This window comes from Pristiophorus japonicus, chromosome 17 (assembly GCF_044704955.1).
Source record: "Pristiophorus japonicus isolate sPriJap1 chromosome 17, sPriJap1.hap1, whole genome shotgun sequence".
Classification (NCBI taxonomy): domain Eukaryota; kingdom Metazoa; phylum Chordata; class Chondrichthyes; family Pristiophoridae; genus Pristiophorus; species Pristiophorus japonicus.
In genome coordinates, this window is record NC_091993.1 from 10,987,496 (window position 1) to 11,007,348 (window position 19,853).

The window sequence follows — 19,853 nt, forward strand, 5'->3', positions numbered from 1 at the left end:
CCACCAATGGTGGAGGGATTAAAATCGGGGGACGCGCAAGAGGTTAAAATTGGAGGAGCGCAGAGATAGAAACATAGAAAATAGGTGCAGGAGTAGGCCATTCGGCCCTTCTAGCCTGCACCGCCATTCAATGAGTTCATGGCTGAACATTCAACTTCAGTACCCCATTCCTGCTTTCTCGCCATACCCCTTGATCCCCCTAGTAGTAAGGACCTCATCTAACTCCTTTTTGAATATATTTAGTGAATTGGCCTCAACAACTTTCTGTGGTAGAGAATTCCACAGGTTCACCACTCTCTGGGTGAGGAAGTTCCTCCGCATCTCGGTCCTAAATGGCTTACCCCTTATCCTTAGAGGTTGTAGGGCTGGAAGAGGTTACCGAGATATGGAGGAGCGAGGCTATGGAAGGATTTGAAAGTAAGGATGAGAAGTTTAAAATTGAGGTGATGCTGGACCAGAAGCCAATGTACGTCAGCGAGCACAGGGGTAATGGGCAATGGTCCCTCTGATTTTTGTTTGGGTGCCCGGCTCATTCAAACGTCCCCACATGCACGGTGTTTCCATTGAGAAACCAGCAACCGGCCTGCGTGGGAGCTTCAGACAGTTGCGTAGACGGACCTTATTATCTCTGTTCTGCTCCGTTCCCCGCCCACAAGCCGGCCAGATTGACAGGCTGATCAAAAAAGCCGGTGGTAGCAGGCTGCAGTCGGAGACTGTTGGGGACAGTACCCGGCAACCAGAAACATCGCAGATTGTGGGGGGGGGGGGGGGGGGGTCGGCGGGGGAGAACCGCGAAACATCCCAATTTTGAGGGTTGCGCTCATGGCAGAGGATTTGCTTGAGACGCCCGGGGGGGGGGGGTGGGCTGGGGTGGGGGGGCGTGTGGGAGACTCCTGCTTCTCCTGGCCCACAATCAGTGCTCCAAAACGCACTTCCCTCCTGGACCTGGCTGCTCCCACCTCCCTTTAGCTGCCAGCGTTCCCAAAGCCTGGGAAACACAGCTGACCTGCGTTAAATCTAAAGCATTGCCAAAATATCAGAAACGGAGCCTCATTTACATATTATAATCAGCGACCCGCTTCTGCAGAGCAGGTTACTCAGATGCCCCCAGATCTGCCACAGTTAAAATGGAATCGGGGCGTTTGTGGCGGGTTGGGGTCAGTTTTCACAAATTTTCCAATTTAACTCCACCCCCCCCCCACCCCCCCGCCCTCTCCGGCCCCTCATGCGGGATGGAGGCGGTGGGGTTTACAATTCCCCCACTGTCTTTCCTGCAGCTATACGCTCCTACCACGAGATGACGGTTGATAACCTCGAGGTGCTGCAGATTCCTATTCCTATACCTACAGCATCACTCGTGCACTGAGAGAAATTCACTTCATCCTGACTTTCAATGGGCAAAGCCACGCGAGATCCACTCATACTTCAGAATGTTTACATCATAAATTATTCTTCTTATTTCTCCTTTCCGCTCACCCCAGTCTGAAGAAGCTACAACACTTTTTCGTGTCAGCTTTGTAATTGCTACACCTGCAATCCCATCACCCCCTGTTGCTCTATCAGACTTGGTTTCTCTGTGAGATATTAGTGTCCAAAGTGTGACGTGTTTGTGCGAAGTTTCTTTGTTCACCATTTTCATAGAGGTGTTAACATCATCATCATCGGCAGTCCCTCGGAATCGAGGAAGACTTGCTTCCACTCTAAAAATGAGTTCTTAGGTGGCTGAACAGCCCAATACGAGAACCACAGTCCCTGTCACAGGTGGGACAGCTAGTCGTTGAGGGAACGGGTGGGTGGGACTCAGTTGTTTTAAATGGTTAATGGCTCTGTTAGTTGAATGCCTCTGGTAGAGGAACATCATTCAAATGTTTTAAAGTGTTTGCACATCTATATGGCAGTCTTATTTTAAGGTCATTGTGTGTTTGTACTGAAAATATTTCCACTTGTAATGCAGGCAGACTAAAACTCAACAACCACTTAGCCTGTTGTGGGATAACATGACCTTTGAAGGGACAGCAGTATCGGGAAGTAGGAAAGTAATTTTCCCGGGTGAATACACATGTAGAATAGGAAGGTCTATTCACGTTTTACCTCTTCCCTACATCCTGAGGGGAGGAAAGTTTAGCTCGTATAAACCTCTATTCTTTTTAGTATCACTAACAATGCAGCAGTAAAGGTGACTTTCAGTAATGCAAGATAGCTCTAGTAAGGAAGAGCCAGTGCAGATAGTGTTGACAATGAGATTATAGGTGGAAGTAACGCAGCTGGTACAGGAAGCTTCAAAGGGTAAAGTCTGAGCTATCGTTCAAGGTCAGAGTTGAAGTAACTTTCAAAGTAAGGTAAGAGATAGCTTTTGAGGTAAGTTGTAAGGTAAGATTTGAGGTAAGATGCTAAATCAGGCATAATATGAGGTTGGAAATAAGGTTCAGGGTATGGTATGAAGTGAGGCAGGAGATAGTTTCTGAGGTAAGGTATGAGCTGAGGTTTGAGGTAAGGTATGTTTTAGCTTTTGTGGTAAGGTATAAGGTGAGGTTTGAGGTAAGATTTAAGGTAGGTTTGAGGTAAGGTATCAGTTGAGGCTTGAGGTAAGATTTAAGGGAGGTTTGAGGTAAGGTATAAGGTGAGGTTTGAGGTAAGATTTGAGGTAGCTTTTGAAGTAAGGTATGAGCTGAGGTTTGAGGTGTAAGGTATCAGGTGAGGTTTCAGATAAGATATGAGGTAGTTTTTGAGATAAAGTTTGAGGTAACTTTTGAGATATGGTTTGAGGCTAGTTTCAATGGTTTGACTCTTAAAATAAACAACTTTAGTGATACATGATTGGTAAAAGCAGAAATATAAACAAATATCTCTTTGTTTATTGGTTACAGTGGTTCATTTAGGGTTTTTATATTTACACTCTCCACCAAGTGAATCAAATTCACTGGATAAAAGATGCATTTATTTAAAGAATCATTGAACCTGTATTGCTCTTGACCAATATCGTGTGAACAAGTCCAGAGTGGGACTAACAGCTGGCTCCAGTCAAGGAATGACAAAAGGAGGAACAAGAGCTGAAAAGGGGCTTAAAAGATTCAATAAAAGCTCGGATAGATATTACTGAGTGTTTTTTCCCCCCCAGTTCTCCTGAAGGCAGTGACTCATGCTGGGGTCAGTTCAATCGTTGTTGGCATCTGAATGGACATACTCTACATAGGAATGTTGGCCAGATATTCCTTCATGGAAACATCAAAACAGGGCACAATCCTGTTCTAATCTAACATCCACACACAAATATTCCACCAGGTGTTACTGGGTAGTTTTCAGGAACACGGCTCCCGGCTGATTTCCCCCCCCCCCCCTTTACAGTTTAGGATTGCCAAGACAAATATGGTGCTACCACAAGTGAGATAAGTTAACTTGGCACGGACCAGTGACCACACCTCTGATCTTCCTGGCCTGTATGTTTCAGTATCACACCTCACATCATATCAAAATTCCTGAACCACTAGTGGACCCAGATTGGAAACTTTCCATTAGGGATGTGGGGGAGGGGGGGGGGAGCTGGGTGGAAAGTATGAGGCACTCATCATTATCCCAAAAGTATGCGGAGATGCGTGGCCTGTTACTTTCTATCTGAGCTGCATTGGCGGCCATAGATGTATAGGCTTCGTTAAGGATGTGAAGATTATGGAAATAAGGGGGCGGGGCTACCCTCCCCTGTATTTTTTGTGATTTGCTTCAGAAATAATACATTATCATTGAAAACCAGAGCAGCAATCAATAAAACCAATTGAATGTTGAACTATACAGCCAGAAGAGTAGAAGACAAGCCAGAAGAAGTTGTGACCAAACTGTACAGAGCTCTGGTCAGACCTCACCTTGGGTATAGTGAGCAGTTCTAGTCACCGTGACACGAGGAAGACATTCAAGCATTGGAAGCGATGCAGTGAAGAGCCACAAGGCTGATCCCAAGTCTTAGAGGCCTGAACGATGTGGAGGGACTGGGAAAAACATGAGCTTTTCAACCTTGAAAGGATACATCTGAGAGGTATAAAGATTGTAAATGGTATGGAAAAGGTAAATCTGGAAAAAACAAACTTGAAATCGAACTGTGAGGGTAGAACAAGGAGTGATAGGTTCAAACTAGTACAAGGCAATTATCCAGACATTATTCATCACCCCGAAGAGGAATCAACAGTTGGAATGGGCTCCCAAACAGGGTAGTATAAGCAAAAACCCTGGAATTATTTAAGAACCAATTGGATGGGTCATTCTGAATGGATGAGAAGAGATGAGCCAATTGGCTTTCCTCATCTTGTGATCTTGTGAAAATGAGTGAACTTCCAACGTCACTTCAGCCTCCAGCACTGAATTCCTTTCACGTGTGTAGCTGGTTTCGGAGTGGGTGTGAGTTCCAATTCTTTTTGCCTTCTTGGTTTGCTTTTGTTACATTTTGTTTCGTTGTGTGTTTTGTTGCTTTAGAAGCATAATTTTGCATTTTACTTTTTCCTCCCTTTATTTCACAAAATTCCATTGAAAGGAATTTCACTGATCAATTCTAAGAGTCTCCACTGATAGGATGGCCATTCCTCCGGGAATAAATTACATAGGATTACATAGGATATCATCATCATCATCATAGGCAGTCCCTCAAATCGAGGATGACTTGCTTCCACAGCAAAAAGTTCACAGGTGTTTCACTGAAGGACCTAAGATTCCGGATCCCGAACTATATCCAGAAGTGTGGAAGATGCCTGTGCGTGGATTTTTTTAACGTGTGGTGGCCGTTGCACACCAGCCACCACACGGGCTTGACAGAGCGAGGTCTTGGTCCAGTGGCAAGGCTTACCCAAGACAACTGGAGACCTGCTCTGCTGCACGGACCCAGTGCGCACACGTATCGCAGTCTGACCTGGCCCGCTGTTACCGCAGGAGGCAGGTGCGCAGCCATTGCCAGGGTAACTTGGGCACGCCCGAGGGGGATCTGTCTTCATCAGAGAGGCGGCCACAGATCGTTTCCGCCTCCTGCAGGCCGGCATGCAAACGTCACCTGTGTTTGGGCTGGCTCTGCCCGTGGCGGTGTAAGTCACTCCCACGTCCCTGCAAATTGGCTCATTTCAAGCTGTCTTGGGTGATATCTGTCATATCGGTCAATCGGCAGTGCACCGCTGTATACTTTAGCTCACTGACATCATGTCAGATTCCAAATGGAAGTCAGCAGCAAGGGAGTGCTCTGCTCTCTTTCCAGGGTAGCTGGGTCCCCAAGGATGGAGCCCATGTGGCCATACCGACCTCTTTCAGGGATGCAATGGTATTTTTGAATAAGAGGTTGCTGCTTTCAATGCAGGTGGATGCCAAGCACCCTGGAGAAATGCACACATGTTAATCTTGTGGGATTTTAAGACTAGACAGGTGGATCCTGGGGAAGCAGTTGGGTTTGCCAACCCTCCAGGTGTGCCCTGGAGTCTCCTGGAATTAAAGATTAATCTCCTGCAAGGTCTGGCCCACGCACTCACGCCGTGAAACATACCCGCGCACTTTCGGGTTCACCGTCATTGTACACCGTGCAGAAGATCGGCCAAAAGAAGTGGCTAAAAGATGTTCAGTTTTATGGATGACACACTTCAGATGTGCAAAGTCTTGCTGATGAATTTCTGCCACTTCTTCAAAGTGATTTTCAGGTTTTCTGCAGTTTGAAGTTTAAAATGCAACACTGAAAATGTTAAAGCTATAGGGCACTACCCCCTGAATGTCATCACTCTATCGCACTGTAGATTATATGGCCAAATTCAGGTTGTTGATCTGTAATGCAAATACTCCTGCAGCTATCATTGTTATTACAGGTTACATCATGGGACAAACATCTGGAATGCCACCGCAAAGCTCTAAGTTAAAGCTAGCTAGAACTGGAGCGCTGCTAAAGGCTCAGTTAGTGAGTGTACTGTTCACTGAGGAACTAAGCCATGCAAAACAGGTTTTATCTCCTGGTTATGTTGAGTTAGCTGATCATAGCTGGGGTGATGGTAGGGACACCACTGTTGGCCTCAGTGCCTTTGAGCTGGGTATAGAAAAAAATCTAACAGGGCTCCTTTCTGGGAAATTTACAAGTGAAGACTATGATGCACCCCGTAGTCAAATAGCTGACAGACACTGAATAGATTCACATGTGGAAGATGTCCCGTAAGCTGAGGTGCCTGTGGAACTATATTCCAAGCGTGTCCAGGAGTGGAAGAAAATCAGAGGAAATAAAATTCCCAAGCTTGCCCACTTCCTGCACTGTAGGAATAGCCTTTTACTTTCAGCGCTCCTGGCAAAGCCAGGCAGGATAAACCGTGGCTCCAGACCATGATTTTCAACCCATTAAAATGAATGGACAAAAGTGCAAAAACTGACTCTTAAAGGTGCTGCATTGGGCGCATGTCTGTCACAACTTGCACCATTACACACGCAATGTTCCCATCACACTTGCACACAATTGGTTCAATTAACCATGCCGATGTGCTGAAATGTAAAAAGATACAAAATTACCACCACAGACAAACCTACCAATCAAAGCTACAATCAAGAGCCTGCAACTACCACAAAACAAACCAATCAAATGGATTAAGCCATTTTCGAACAAATCCTGACCTCCTCCACCATTTTCAAACACCATCTCTCTGCCTTTAGTGAGGTGGATGAGTACAAACAGGAAGTTGTTGGCCTGCAGGGTTTTTCAGAAGGCCCCACTGTTCCCCTGACCCACCTTTAATCTAATGCAAGGGCCTTGTGAACTTGTAGGGCAGAAGTGATTCATTGCAGGAGGGGCAGAATCCCAAATAAGCTTGTGTTCCACAAGGGGTTTGAAATATCGTCGGTAGTTTAATCATTTCAGGTTTATGACTCGCTTTAACCTACCTTGAGGACAACTGACAGCCATTAAACTTCATCAAGGTAGGCATTGGCTGAAATATTGGGCCCAAGTTTTGGCTGTCTCGCAGAACGGCACACCTCCGAGAGGCCCGCCTATTTTGTAGAATTAAAAGTGCGCCTAAAACATACCTCGCGATTCACGGGTGTTCAGCAGGCCTGTTTAGCAGTCGGCGCGGTGCAGCACAAGCAGCTGGGGGCAGAGCTGCAGCCCTGCGCCGAAAAGAGTGCCGGCAGCTGTGTGCGTGCGCAGTGGAGCCTGTGCGCATGCGCAGTAGCTCCTGGCCCTCCCAGCATGTCCTGTTTCCGGGCGACCATATCCCTGGCCGAACGGACATCGCATGGTTCACCGCCCCTATCCCGGGCCGAGTGGCCTGCCTCACCATCCCTCGCCTCGCCGCTGCCCGACCTCGGGCCTTGCCTCGTCGCCACTGCCCTTAACTGGAGGCCTCCTCGCCGGCCCGCCCGAACACCTCCTCCGCGATGGGGCAGCCTGACCAGCTCTTCGGCGGGCCCCACCCGACCACCTCCTCGGCAGGCAGGGCTGCGTGTGCTGTTGAAGGGCTCCCGGTGCTCCCAAATGGAGAGGTGCTGCAGTAATAATTTTTTATTTACTGATTTATTGATTGATTTTTAATTTTTTTAATTTTTTATTTATTGATTTATTTATCATTTATTTTGATGATGGCTCTTTATTGCTAAAAGTGAAGTGTTTGATGCTTTGGAAAATCCCCTAACTTCCCTCTAACTTCCCTTCCCCCCACCCCCCATCTCTGGCTACCTGCGCCTGATTTCTAAAGTGTACGCAAGTTTTTTCTGAGCGTACAAAAGTCGACACTTACTCCATTCTAAGTTAGTTTGGAGTGACTTTTCGCTGACTAAACTTGCAAAACAGGCGTAAGTGGCTGGTAACGCCCCCTTTTGAAAAAAAAACTGAAACGAAACTAAGTTAACTCACTAGAACTGGAGCAAACTAAATGCCGAGATTTGCGATTTCTAAGATACTCCAAACTAAACTGGTTGCTCAAAAAAAATAGGAGCAACTTCAACCGAAACTTGGGCCCTATAAACATATATCAGCTTTTTAAAGTTTATGGTAGTAAATGGAATGTGCCATAAAGCGAGGTGGTTAAAAGTGAGTGTTACAAGTTTGTATTGTTAACTCCTCCAACAAGAGTCTTTTGTGGACTTTACTTGCGTAATATGACAAGCGCAGTCACTGCCCAGTAAACGTTTGCTAAAGAATTTAATTCTACTACACAATATGAGAATTTAGAGTAGACTCTTACTCTGGTCAGTAACAGCAAATATGCATTTGTTTTTTTACTTTGGGAAGCTGAAATAAATATATAATAAAGTTCCACATTTTTTCAGTTATGCTGTTTATCTCCACTTTGCTATTTTACATTGGGAATCTTTCTTTTGCCTCATATCTGGTTTTGAAAGGAGAAAAGGACAAATGATGTTTGCAGTTAGCCAATCTTTTTTTCAAATTGTTTAAGATCTCAGTCAAACTGCTTTCTTGTTCCAGGTAGAGAAAACAAACACAGGAAATAGTAGGAAACGCAATGGATATCGCCATCTCAAAAGTAATAGCACCGATCCACCGATACTGGTTAGTGACTGTGGTGAACACACACGTCATTCTGTTCAAAACAATGCTGGCATGTCCGTCCAGTTTGCTCTGCCTCTCCCCTGCATTGGGTAGATACGTTGCAACCCTCCCATTTCTTGCCTCTTCCTGACGGTCATTATAAATCTCTTTCTGCTCATCTTTGCCGATCACTGGCTCTCTGCAAAACCTGTCACCAAGCATGAAATGGTGTGCATCAGAATGCTACACTATATATTTCAACGTCTAAGATTTTGAGAACTATTCCAACATTTTTGCATATTCTCATCTCCTTCCCTCACCTCCCACCCACTATTGCCCTTTTTTACTCACCTGCCGACCAAGCTCCACCTGCATCAACTCTAATGCATCCAGAACCAGAACTCTGTCATATGAATCCTACCTCGCATGTAATTCAACTCACTCGTTCACCCTGTCCTTGTCGACCTTCATTAACTCCCAATCCATCAGTGTATCAACTTCAAAATCATTGACAATCCCTCAACCCTCATCCCTCATCCCTCCTGACCTCTGCAACCTCCTTCAGCCTCAAGTCTCTGTTCCCATCCTCCGCTCTTCCAACTCTCATTCTCATTTACAGTATATTCCTTCCCTTCCTCTATCATCTGGAGAAGAGCCTTCAGTCATCAAGCTCCATACTCTAGACCTCCCTTTCTAAAGCTCTGCACCTTGGGACAACAATCTTCAAATATTCTTAAAACCTACCTCTTCGAGCATTCCTTCAACCTCCTCCCTTAATTTCTCTCTTGCTCCAACTCTACTCTGATCCTCAGCTTTTGCTCCATTTGAAGGAGTTATAGCAATGTAAGTTATTGTGAAAACACACAACCTAATTATTGAGGTATTGTAGTACATAAAACGAACATAAGAAATAGGAGCAGGAGTAGGCCATTTGGCCTCTTGAGCTTGCTCCGCCATTCAATAAGATCATGGCTGACCTGATCTTGGCCTCAACTCCACTTCCCTACCCGCTCCCCATAACCCTTGTCTCTCTTATCATTCAAAAAACTGTCTATCTCCACCTTAAATATATTCATGACCCAGCCTCCACAGCTCCCAGGGGCAGAGAATTCTAAAGATTCACAACCCTCTGAGAGAAGAAATTCCTCCTCATTTCCATTTTAAATGGGCGACCCCTTATTCTGAAACTTTGCCCCCTAGTTCTAGATTCCCCCACAAAGGGAAACAACCTCTCTGCATCTACCCTGTCGAGCCCCCTCAGAATCTTATACGTTTCAATAAGATCACCTCTCAGTCTTCTAAACTCCAATGAGTACAGGCCCAACCTGCTCAACCTTTTTTCATACGTTAACCCCTTCATCTCAGGAATCAACCTTGTGAAGCTTCTCTGAACTGCTTCCAATGCAAGTATATCCCTCCTTAAATAAGGAGACCAAACCTGTACACTGTACCTTTTCTGCTATTCCTTTGCTCTTGGAACTTTATCAGTCTAATGTGCCCTCGCAGGTAACTATGCAGGGACAACACATGGGGAGATATCCCCTGGGTAGAGAATCATAAACACATTTATAAAGAATGAATTTCTAATGTTGCACACAGAATAAATCTTTCCCCGCGTGACCTAAACTGCTGAAGTAACGAAATGGCGTGTTTTTTTTCATTGCAGTATCTTTCCCATGGCTTGGGTTCAGAGATCTCTTCTCACAGTAGGGTGTATGGAGTGGTGCAGAGAGCTGATGCAAATAAGGCGGAGGTGGTTGTGTACGAATGGTCGGTTAACCAGCTTAAAGAGGAAATGAACTACATTAAGGAGGTGAGATATTTAATGTTCCCTGACAAAAGTTTGCTTTTGTTAAAATCTATAACATTTCAAGAGAGATTGCACTTTGAACCCCGTCCTGAGTTACTTGACCATGAGTCAGTTCCAGCAGTTTGTGGCCAGTCCACTTGATGAACTGTTACACAACAGCAGTTCACTTCAGCTCAGGGAAGACAAACCGATGTTCCCTTCCCCACAAAACAGGTTGGTCACTCTCAATGTGATGTGAGTCTGTAGTCAGGATCACCCTGTACACCTGGCTGAGGTGTGCCAGTGGAAGGAGAAAGAGCAGTCTTGAAAAGGGAAAATTCTATCAAATCTACAATGATATAACATTTTTGGTCCAAGTGCTATTTGTTTATCTCATTGCTGTTTGTGGGAGCTTGCAGTGCACAAGTTGGTGGCTGTGTTTCCTCCATCACAACAAAAGTATTTCATTGGCTATAAAATGGTTTGGGATGTCCTGAGGTTGTGAAAGGTGCTGTAGAAATGCAGGTTCTTTCTTCTTTCTTTCGTGACGCTGAAATAAATTGAACGCCGGGTGTACAGGCAGAACATCCGAAATCTGGAGTTCTAAAAACCGGAATTGTCCGAAACCGGACTTTGTGCAGATTGCAAGAGTCGTTGTCCGGAATCTGGAAATATTTCCCGAAAACCGGACTTTTAAGCAGTACATACCTTTTTCAAACATGAATCCAAAAAAATACACAAACTGCCGCGGCCTGACCTCGAGGTTTACGGATTCGGGACGTGGATTGTCTCCAAAATCTGGAAATACACGCAACTCATCCCAAAGGTTTCCAGATTCGGGGCGTGGATTGTCTCCGAAATCCGGAAGTGCACAAAACTCAGCCCAAGGGTTTCCGGATTCGGGACTTTGGATTTCTTCTCCGAAATCCGGAAAAACCCCAAAACCGGAATGGCCTTGGTTTCTACAATACCTCAATAATTAGGTCGTGTGTTTTCACAATAACTTACATTGCTATAACTCCTTCAAATGGAGCAAAAGCTGAGGATCAGAGTAGAGTTGGAGCAAGAGAGAAATTAAGGGAGGAGGTTGAAGGAATGCTCGAAGAGGTAGGTTTTAAGAATATTTGAAGATTGTTGTCCCAAGGTGCAGAGCTTTAGAAAGGGAGGTCTAGAGTATGGAGCTTGATGACTGAAGGCTCTTCTCCAGATGATAGAGGAAGGGAAGGAATATACTGTAAATGAGAATGAGAGTTGGAAGAGCGGAGGATGGGAACAGAGACTTGAGGCTGAAGGAGGTTGCAGAGGTCAGGAGGGATGAGGGATTAGGGTTGAGGGATTGTCAATGATTTTGAAGTTTCCAGTTTCGGGACGTTGTACCTGTATAGGAAAGAAATGGGAGAAACCTTGCTATATTTTACACCGTAATCATTACAAAAGAAAGAAAGAGCTTGCATTTATAGAGCATCTTATCAGCTCTCTCATAAACATCCCAAAGGACTGGCACATTTCATGGATTACTTTGAATACAGCCGATATTGTTATGTTGATGAACAACAACAGCCATTTTGGTCACAGCAATGAGATGAATGGCCAGTTAATCTGTTTTTGGTGGTGTTGGTTTTACAACTGATGTGAGATATATTGCATGTTGCAGGAGGTTTAATGACACCTTCCCATTGGGTTTCCTTAAATGGGAAGTAACAGCGTACTCAAAGGAAGATTTCTTTTTCTGGGTGCAAATGATCTGGAAACCAGGGTTATGAAGTCATTGTAAGATGTTTGTGAATTTGTATGGAGATATCCAATTGGGATATTCATACAGCAGATAATAGGGATATATCGGGGTGATGCCACAATCTCAGCCGTAAGCTGCACTCACAGGGTGTATGGCTTGGAGATACAGCTAGATCATTGTAACCCTGATTCTCTGACCTGGGATCTTTCTGAGCACAGAATCACCCCTTGGGTTTATCCACAAATTATTAAAGAAACATTTGGGAAAAGGCTGAGAGAAAATGGGCAGTTACTGTGATGAATGGGCGATTGGCTTAAAGAGCGGTGCTCAGTTTATGTAGAATTCTGTCACACTTTGATGTATTGCTTGTTTGCTTTATATTCAGGTGAGACAGTCACTGGAGAAAGTCAGGCAGCGGATGTTTGGTGAGTTCAATGAAATGAAGGAGAGAATACAACAGCTCACAACTGAAATGAAGGTAAGTTGGTATAGCAACACTGCCTGCTCGCTCGTAATGCCTGTGATCATTTTACCATCTGCTGACGGGACTGCTGTACTTCATGCAGAGTGTTAAACCCTAAGAAAAGACATCAGGGTGCAATAGCTGATAGTGAATCAGCAGCTCGATTGATTTGAATGGAATTTAAAATTAGGAGAGATATAAAACAGGCGGCCGATTTACTTTCACCCGTTTTACACTACCGCACAAAATAAAAATTTACCCCATTGATTCAATTCCCAATCCCAGGAAAATCCAGGGCGAGTTTTTTTTGGCGAGTTTTTCCTACGCTTTTAATACGTTCAGATTTTTTAATAAGTTCCACAGTTAAAGAGAACTGGATTTCATTAAAAAAAAAACAGGTGAGTCTATCAGAAGTGCTCCATCAGTAATTAAATGTGTTCATTTACAGCCTCACGACTGCACACTGTTGTCTATTCAGTTGTTATGCTTATGGCACAATTGTATTTGATAACCTACCGTAAATGTTTGAGTATAAGATGCACCTTCCCCTCGTGCAGATAATGCGAGAAGTGATATTATTTCATGGATACTAAAATCAAAATTATTTGCAAGAGTTTCAGGAATGTTGACGTACATGTTTGTTAAACAACCGCAAGTGTAAAAGTTTGTTGTAGTTTAGCTTCATTGACCTGGAACTTGCAGCCGGTGTCCATCTGTACAGCCCAAAGCCCAAAGTACGGATGAGTCATAATATACATGGGCGGACATTAGAATTGCAGAATTACAGTAATGACCTTTTAAAAATTATGGCTTTAAAGCCGATACCTTTTAAGTGAATTTCCACACCCATTCTCCAATCACAGAGTAAGCGATAGTAAACTGCTTATCTCTACAAGGCCTTTAATTGGGGCACTGGCAGATAAAGACACGTCAGCCTGGTGGGTGGAGTAAATAGAGTGTCGACATTCTCCAGGTGAAATGCCCCATCGTCAAACCTGGCTCAAAATTATGGAGACAGATGGACATTAATGTTGATGTTAATTTGGATTTGCACCAGTAACCCAAAAAAAAAGGCTAGGAGAGAATTGATAGACGGCTCAGCTCTCGTATTGGACTGTTCAGCCACCTAAGGATTCACTCTAAGAGTGGAGGCAAGTCCTCGATTCCGATGAGACAACTCAGCACTGAAGCAGCTCATTAATGTGATTCCTGACTACAGTGGTGAATCGAGTGACTGCTCTTCAGTTAGCAACGGTGCTCAGCTTTATGGGAGACAAGTGCCACCTGCTGGATTTGATTTGTATTTCTGTTCCTAAAACATTTTGCAAGCTAATTGTGCATTAAATGATAGTTAATGACTTTCTCCTGGCTTTTTAGTGCAGGTTTATATGTAAGGGTAAATTTACTTCCCAGCCCAGGGTCTCCCTCACCAAGGTGCTTAATGAGCAGTGATGTGAAAGCAGCACGGCGATCTCAACATCTGAATTCCCAATCCACGCTCCTGTTCAGCAAGGCTCCATGCCTGGACTGGAGCCTCGTGAGATGTATCCCCGAACCCCATCATCGTGGAGCTCCGATACCTTGCACCTAATACACAATAGAGCAGCAAATCAGAAAGAGAACCACCCACATCATGTCATGTCATAGGCAGTCCCTCGAATCGAGGATGACTTGCTTCCACATCAAAAAGTTCACAGGTGTTTCAATGAAGGACCTAAAATTCCAGGTCCGAACTAAATCTTGAAGGGTGGAAGATGCCTGTGCGTGGATTTTTTTAACGTGTGGTGGCCGTTGCACACCAGCCACCACACGGGCTTGACAGTAATGGTGCTGAATCACCAGTGACTCATTGTGAGGGGGCCGTGATCTTCCAATTAGAGCCAGGTCATTTAAGAGGGAAATCAGAAAGCATGTCTTCGACAGCAACTCCCAAACCCGCAACCTCTACCAGGACAAGGGCAGCAGGCGCATAGGAGGTCACACCTCCAAGTTCCCCACCAAATCACACACCATCCTGACTTGGAAATATATCGGCCGTTCCTTCATCATCACTGGGTCAAAATCCTGGAACTTCCTCCCTAACAGCACTGTGGGAGCACCTTCACCACACGGACTGCAGCGGTTCAAGAAGACGGCTCACCACCACCTTCTCAAAGGGCAATTAGGGATGGGCAATAAATGCTGGCCTTGCCAGCGATGCCCACACCCTGTGAATGAATAAATAAAAAAAAAACACAAAGATTAGTAGAAAACTGGAATTCTCTCCCCCAGAAGGCTGTGGATGCTGGGACAGTTGGAGTTTTTAAGACTGAGATCGATAGATTTTTGTTAGGTAGGGGTATCAAGGAACATGGAGCTACGTCGGGTAAATGGAGTTGAGGTACAGATCAGCCGTGATCTAATTGAATGGAGCCGCAAGCTGGAGGGGCTGAATGGCCTCCTGTTCCTAGGCTCCTACCCTAGCCCCACTGCCCTCATGGTACAGCTTTGCACTCTCCAGTCGAGGGCTCTCCAATCTACCTGGATCATGACTGGTCTTGTCAATATCCGCCCCACCTGATGTAGCTTAAACAGATCAAAAGGGATCACATCTCTCCGTGCCCATTGTTCCTGGATCATCACGGGAAGGTAAGAACAATCTTAGACTCCTTTCCTCAATAACAAACCACCCACCCCCCAACCTTCCTCCTTCCACGCTCACCTCTAATACTAAGTGTCCGGAACATTGCCCCAGTCCCTGACCCCACAACCCTGGACTTGTCCCAGATTTGACCCCTTCTTAGTCTTGCTCACCCACTGATTTCCCCAAGATTGTCTTTTCAATGAGACCCACCTTCTGATTGGTCGACCTCTTCCCCACTGCTGACCACTCACAATTTGCCTTGTTCCTCCACCTCCTGTCCTCACAACTCATGCCCTCAGGCACCCCTTCAAAATGGCCATATTCACCTTATCCCTCAGGCCCTCTCTCCCCTCAATTACTGCCCACCCCCAACCGCAACACCTTTTGAAGATCCCAGAGTGTGTCATTCCCTCCCAGCTCCGTACTCCCCTTCCCCCACATGTTTGAATCCTTTCAGTCAGATTCAGGTGAATTTATAATGGGGAACAAAAATGGCGGACCAGTTAAACAAATACTTTGGTTCTGTCTTCACGAAGGAAGACAGAACCAAATAACCTTTCGGAAATACTAGGGGACCGAGGGTGTAGTGAGAAGGAGGAACTGAAGGAAATCCTTATTAGGCGGGAAATTGTGTTCGGGAAATTGATGGGATTGAAGACTGATAAATCCCCAGGGCCTGATAGTCTGCATCCCAGAATACTTAAGGAAGTAGCCCTAGAAATAGTGGATGCATTGGTTATCATTTTCCAACAGTCTATCGACTCTGGATCAGTTCCTATGGACTGGAGGGTAGCTAATGTAACACCACTTTTTAAGAAAGGAGGGAGAGAGAAAACGGGTAATTATAGATCGGTTAGCCTGACATCAGTAGTGGGGAAAATGTTGGAATCAATTATTAAAGATGAAATAACAGCGCATTTGGAAAGCAGTGACAGGATCAGTCCAAGTCAGCATGGATTTATGAAAGGGAAATCCTGCTTGACAAATCTTCTAGAATTTTTTGAGGATGTAACTGGTAGAGTGGACAAGGGAGAACCAGTTGATGTGGTGTATTTGGACTTTCAAAAGGCTTTTGACAAGGTCCCACACAAGAGATTGGTGTGCAAAATTAAAGCACATGGTATTGGGAGTAATGTACTGACGTGGATAGAGAACTGGTTGGCAGACAGGAAGCAGAGTCGGGAAAAACGGGTCCTTTTCAAAATGGCAGGCAGTGACTAGTGGGGTGCCTCAGGGCTCAGTGCTGGGATCCCAGCTATTTACAATATACATTAATGATTTAGATGAAGGAATTGAATGTAATATCTCCAAGTTTGCAGATGACACTAAGCTGGGTGGCGGTGTGAGCTGTGAGGAGGACGCTAAGAGGCTGCAGGGTGACTTGGACAGGTTAGATGAGTGGGCAAACGGAAGGCAGATGCAGTATAATGTGGATAAATGTGAGGTTATCCACTTTGGCGGCAAAAACACGAAGACAGAATATTATCTGAATGGTGGCAGATTAGGAAAAGGGGAGGTACAATGAGACCTGGATGTCACGGTACATCAGTCATTGAAAGTTGGCATGCAGGTACAGCAGGTGGTGAAGAAGGCAAATGGTATGTTGGCCTTCGTAGCTAGGGGATTTGAGTATAGGAGTAGGGAGGTCTTACTGCAGTCGTACAGTGCCTTAGTGAGGCCTCACCTGGAATATTGTGTTCAGTTTTGGTCTCCTAACCTTAGGAAGGACGTTCTTGCTATTGAGGGAGTGCAGCGAAGGTTCACCAGACTGATTCCCGGGATGGCAGGACTGACATATGAGGAGAGACTGGATCGACTGGGCCTGTATTCACTGGAGTTTAGAAGGATGAGAGGGAATCTCATAGAAACATATAAAAGTCTGACGGGACTGGACAGGTTAGATGAAGGAAGAATGTTCCCGATGTTGGGGAAGCCCAGAACCAGGGGACATAGTCTAAGGATAAGGGGTAAGCCATTTAGGACTGAGATGAGGAGAAACTTCTTCACTCAGAGAGTTGTTAACCTGTGGAATTCCCTACCGCAGAGAGTTGTTGATGCCAATTCATTGCATATATTCAAGAGAGATTTAGATATGGCCCTTTTGGCTAAAGGGATCAAGGGGTATGGAAAGAAAGCAGGAAAGGGGTACTGAGGTGAATGATCAGCCTTGATTTTATTGAATGGTGGTGCAGGCTCGAAGGGCCGAATGACCTACTCCTGCACCTATTTTCTATATTTCTATGACTGCCTCTCCTCCTATCTTTCTCCACAGCAGCTGATGCCCTTACCCAGACCTTTTCTGGTCTACGAGGCAGCATGGGGCAGAGGGATTGAGGGTGGGCAGTTTTGAGGAGGTGGTGACTACACTCCCAAAAAGAAACACACAGACTGTGAAATGTTTTTGGGACATCCTGAGAATATGCGAGGTGCTATGTAAATGCCTTTCTTTTCTTTCTCTCTCGTGTATCACCGTGCTCTCTCTCCATCTTATTGTCTCAGCGTTATTCTCTGGAACTCCCTCCCTAAACCCTTCCATCTCACTGCCTCTCTCCTCACCTATAAGCACTTGCTGTAATCCCATCTAGTTGACCAGGATTTACTTGTGCTAACGCCTCCATTTATGTTCGGTGTTTATATTTCTCCATCGTGAAGTGCCGAGATGACTTATGGCATGAAAGGTGCTATTTAAATGCATGGTTGTTGTTACAGCAATAATGCTCTGTGCATCAGTCTGCCAATAGAGTGAGTTGGAGTGCTGATGGCGGGTAGCAATGTGTAGAAAGGCCCACTTTATTGATGAGGGCCTTCAGGTTATTTCGGGTGGGATGAACTGGTGAGTCCATCATTTTCTGCACTGAATGAGGTGATCCAAACTGGCAGAAGGCCCACTCCCCGAAGGACAATTTGCTAGTGGTACTTTGCAACAGCAATTACGAGGAGGTGGATTAGAGTGGCCTGGTCAATCTGTCTTGGAATCCATACAAGATTGGAAAGCCAGTCTGGATATTGATTCAGAAGTGACAGGGTACTAAACCAGCATGGTGCATCACTCTACTGTTTTATTTAAACATGAAGTCGAACTCTTTGAATTGATTTTTTTTAAACATCGAACTAAAAGCTACAGATGCAGGAAATGCCAGATCAGCAGGCCAGTCAGCTTCTGTGGAGAGAACGGACCAGGTAATATTCACCTTCCATCAGAATTGAACCAATGGTCTATACCTGAAACGTAAACTTGTCTGTTTTTTCCCCAGACGCTGTCTGACCTGCCATATGTTTCCATGTCTAACTGAACCCTGGTTTGCCTGCCAATGACATTTCCATGTTTTTTTTTTCCCTAAATAGCCAGGGATGAAAAGTATTTTGATGAAACATTTTCACAAACGGAATCTGCAGCAAATACTCAGCTGCGCAAAAAAAAAAAATGTGCCTAACTTTTTGGCAGGGCCGGAGCTTGCTGGAGCGTGACTGTCATCTGTTGGGTTTCAGGTCTCGGAGGTACGGCAGGCGTCCCTGCAGAGGGAGGTGAGCAGCAATTCCTCGACCCTCGAGCAGTACAGCCAGATGAACAGCTCCCTGACAAGTGTGACGATTGACTTGCAGGTAGAAATTAATCACTTGCTTTGATTGCCGCAGCAAAGTGTCACATCGCTGTACTGGGCGTGTAGACACGGTGTGACAGGCCCAGGGATGTACTCGCTTGTGACGCGTTGAGGGGATTCATGAAAGGCAAGAGTGAAGCTGTGCGATTTTATCAGTGCTGCCGGAATCCCGAGATATTCTGCTGTCTTGAAAGGCAGCCCTAAGCTTTACATGCAAAATGAAAGCACATTCTTATAAATAAATAAATAATGGAAGAGCATAACTAGAGGCCATCAATATAAGATAGTCACCCAGAAATCAAACCGGGAATTCAGGAGAAACTTCTTTACCCAGAGAGTGGTGAAAATATAAGAACTAGGCCATTTGGCCCTTCGAGCCTGCTATGCCATTCAACAAAATAATGGCTGATCTACCTCAACTCCACTTTCCCGCACTATCCCCATATTACTTAATTCCCTTAGTTCCCAAAAATGTATTGACCTCTGTGCAAGGAAATCTCTAATCTCAATTAAATGATTCCTCGTGATTCAGGCTTGAACGCATTGTCCCAATGAGAATGTATTACTCAGACAACAATTATATGATAGCTATTACGGTTATACCATAGACTCCGACAACCTGGTTTCCTGCAGACCCAAGGTGATCAAGCTCGGCCTCAATAGGTGTTGGACTTCCATCCGTCCCGTGAACTCTAACTAAAAAAATGGCCGCTGCCTGTTTTTTGTTTCCCTCTTTTTGTGGAATGTGGAACTCGCGACCACAGGGAGTGTTTGAAGCGAATAGTATCGATGCATTTAATGGGAGGCTAGATAAGCGCATGAGGGAGAAGGGAATAGAGGTTTGTGCTGGTAGATTTAAATGAGGAAAGACTGGAGGAGGCTGGACTGGAGCATAAACACCGGCATGGACTGGTTGGGCCGAATGGCCTGTTTCTGTGCCGTATATCCTGTGTAAATTTGAAACCACAGGAGGCGGCAGGGGATAGAAACACTGAGGGGTAGATTTTGACCTTGTGTGATAGTGAATCGGCAGCGCGTTTTACATCCCTTCCGATCTTCCAGTGGAATTCAAAATCGGGAGAGGTGTAAAACGGGCTGAAGGATTTGCTATCACTTGTTTTACACCATCACACAAAATCAGTCTCTACCCCAGTGTGGC

The 19,853-nt window shown here is 45.2% G+C and overlaps 1 protein-coding gene across 1 annotated transcript in view; it reads left to right on the top strand.

The window, feature by feature from the left end:
• LOC139227538 (myocardial zonula adherens protein-like) overlaps nucleotides 1-19,853 on the top strand; it is a 98,784-nt gene that overhangs the window by 23,513 nt on the left and 55,418 nt on the right. The window contains exons 3-6 of the mRNA XM_070858359.1: nucleotides 8,420-8,503; nucleotides 10,149-10,295; nucleotides 12,392-12,484; nucleotides 18,582-18,695. Coding sequence (XP_070714460.1) covers nucleotides 8,420-8,503; nucleotides 10,149-10,295; nucleotides 12,392-12,484; nucleotides 18,582-18,695 — 438 coding nt within the window. The remainder of the gene's footprint in view (nucleotides 1-8,419; nucleotides 8,504-10,148; nucleotides 10,296-12,391; nucleotides 12,485-18,581; nucleotides 18,696-19,853) is intronic.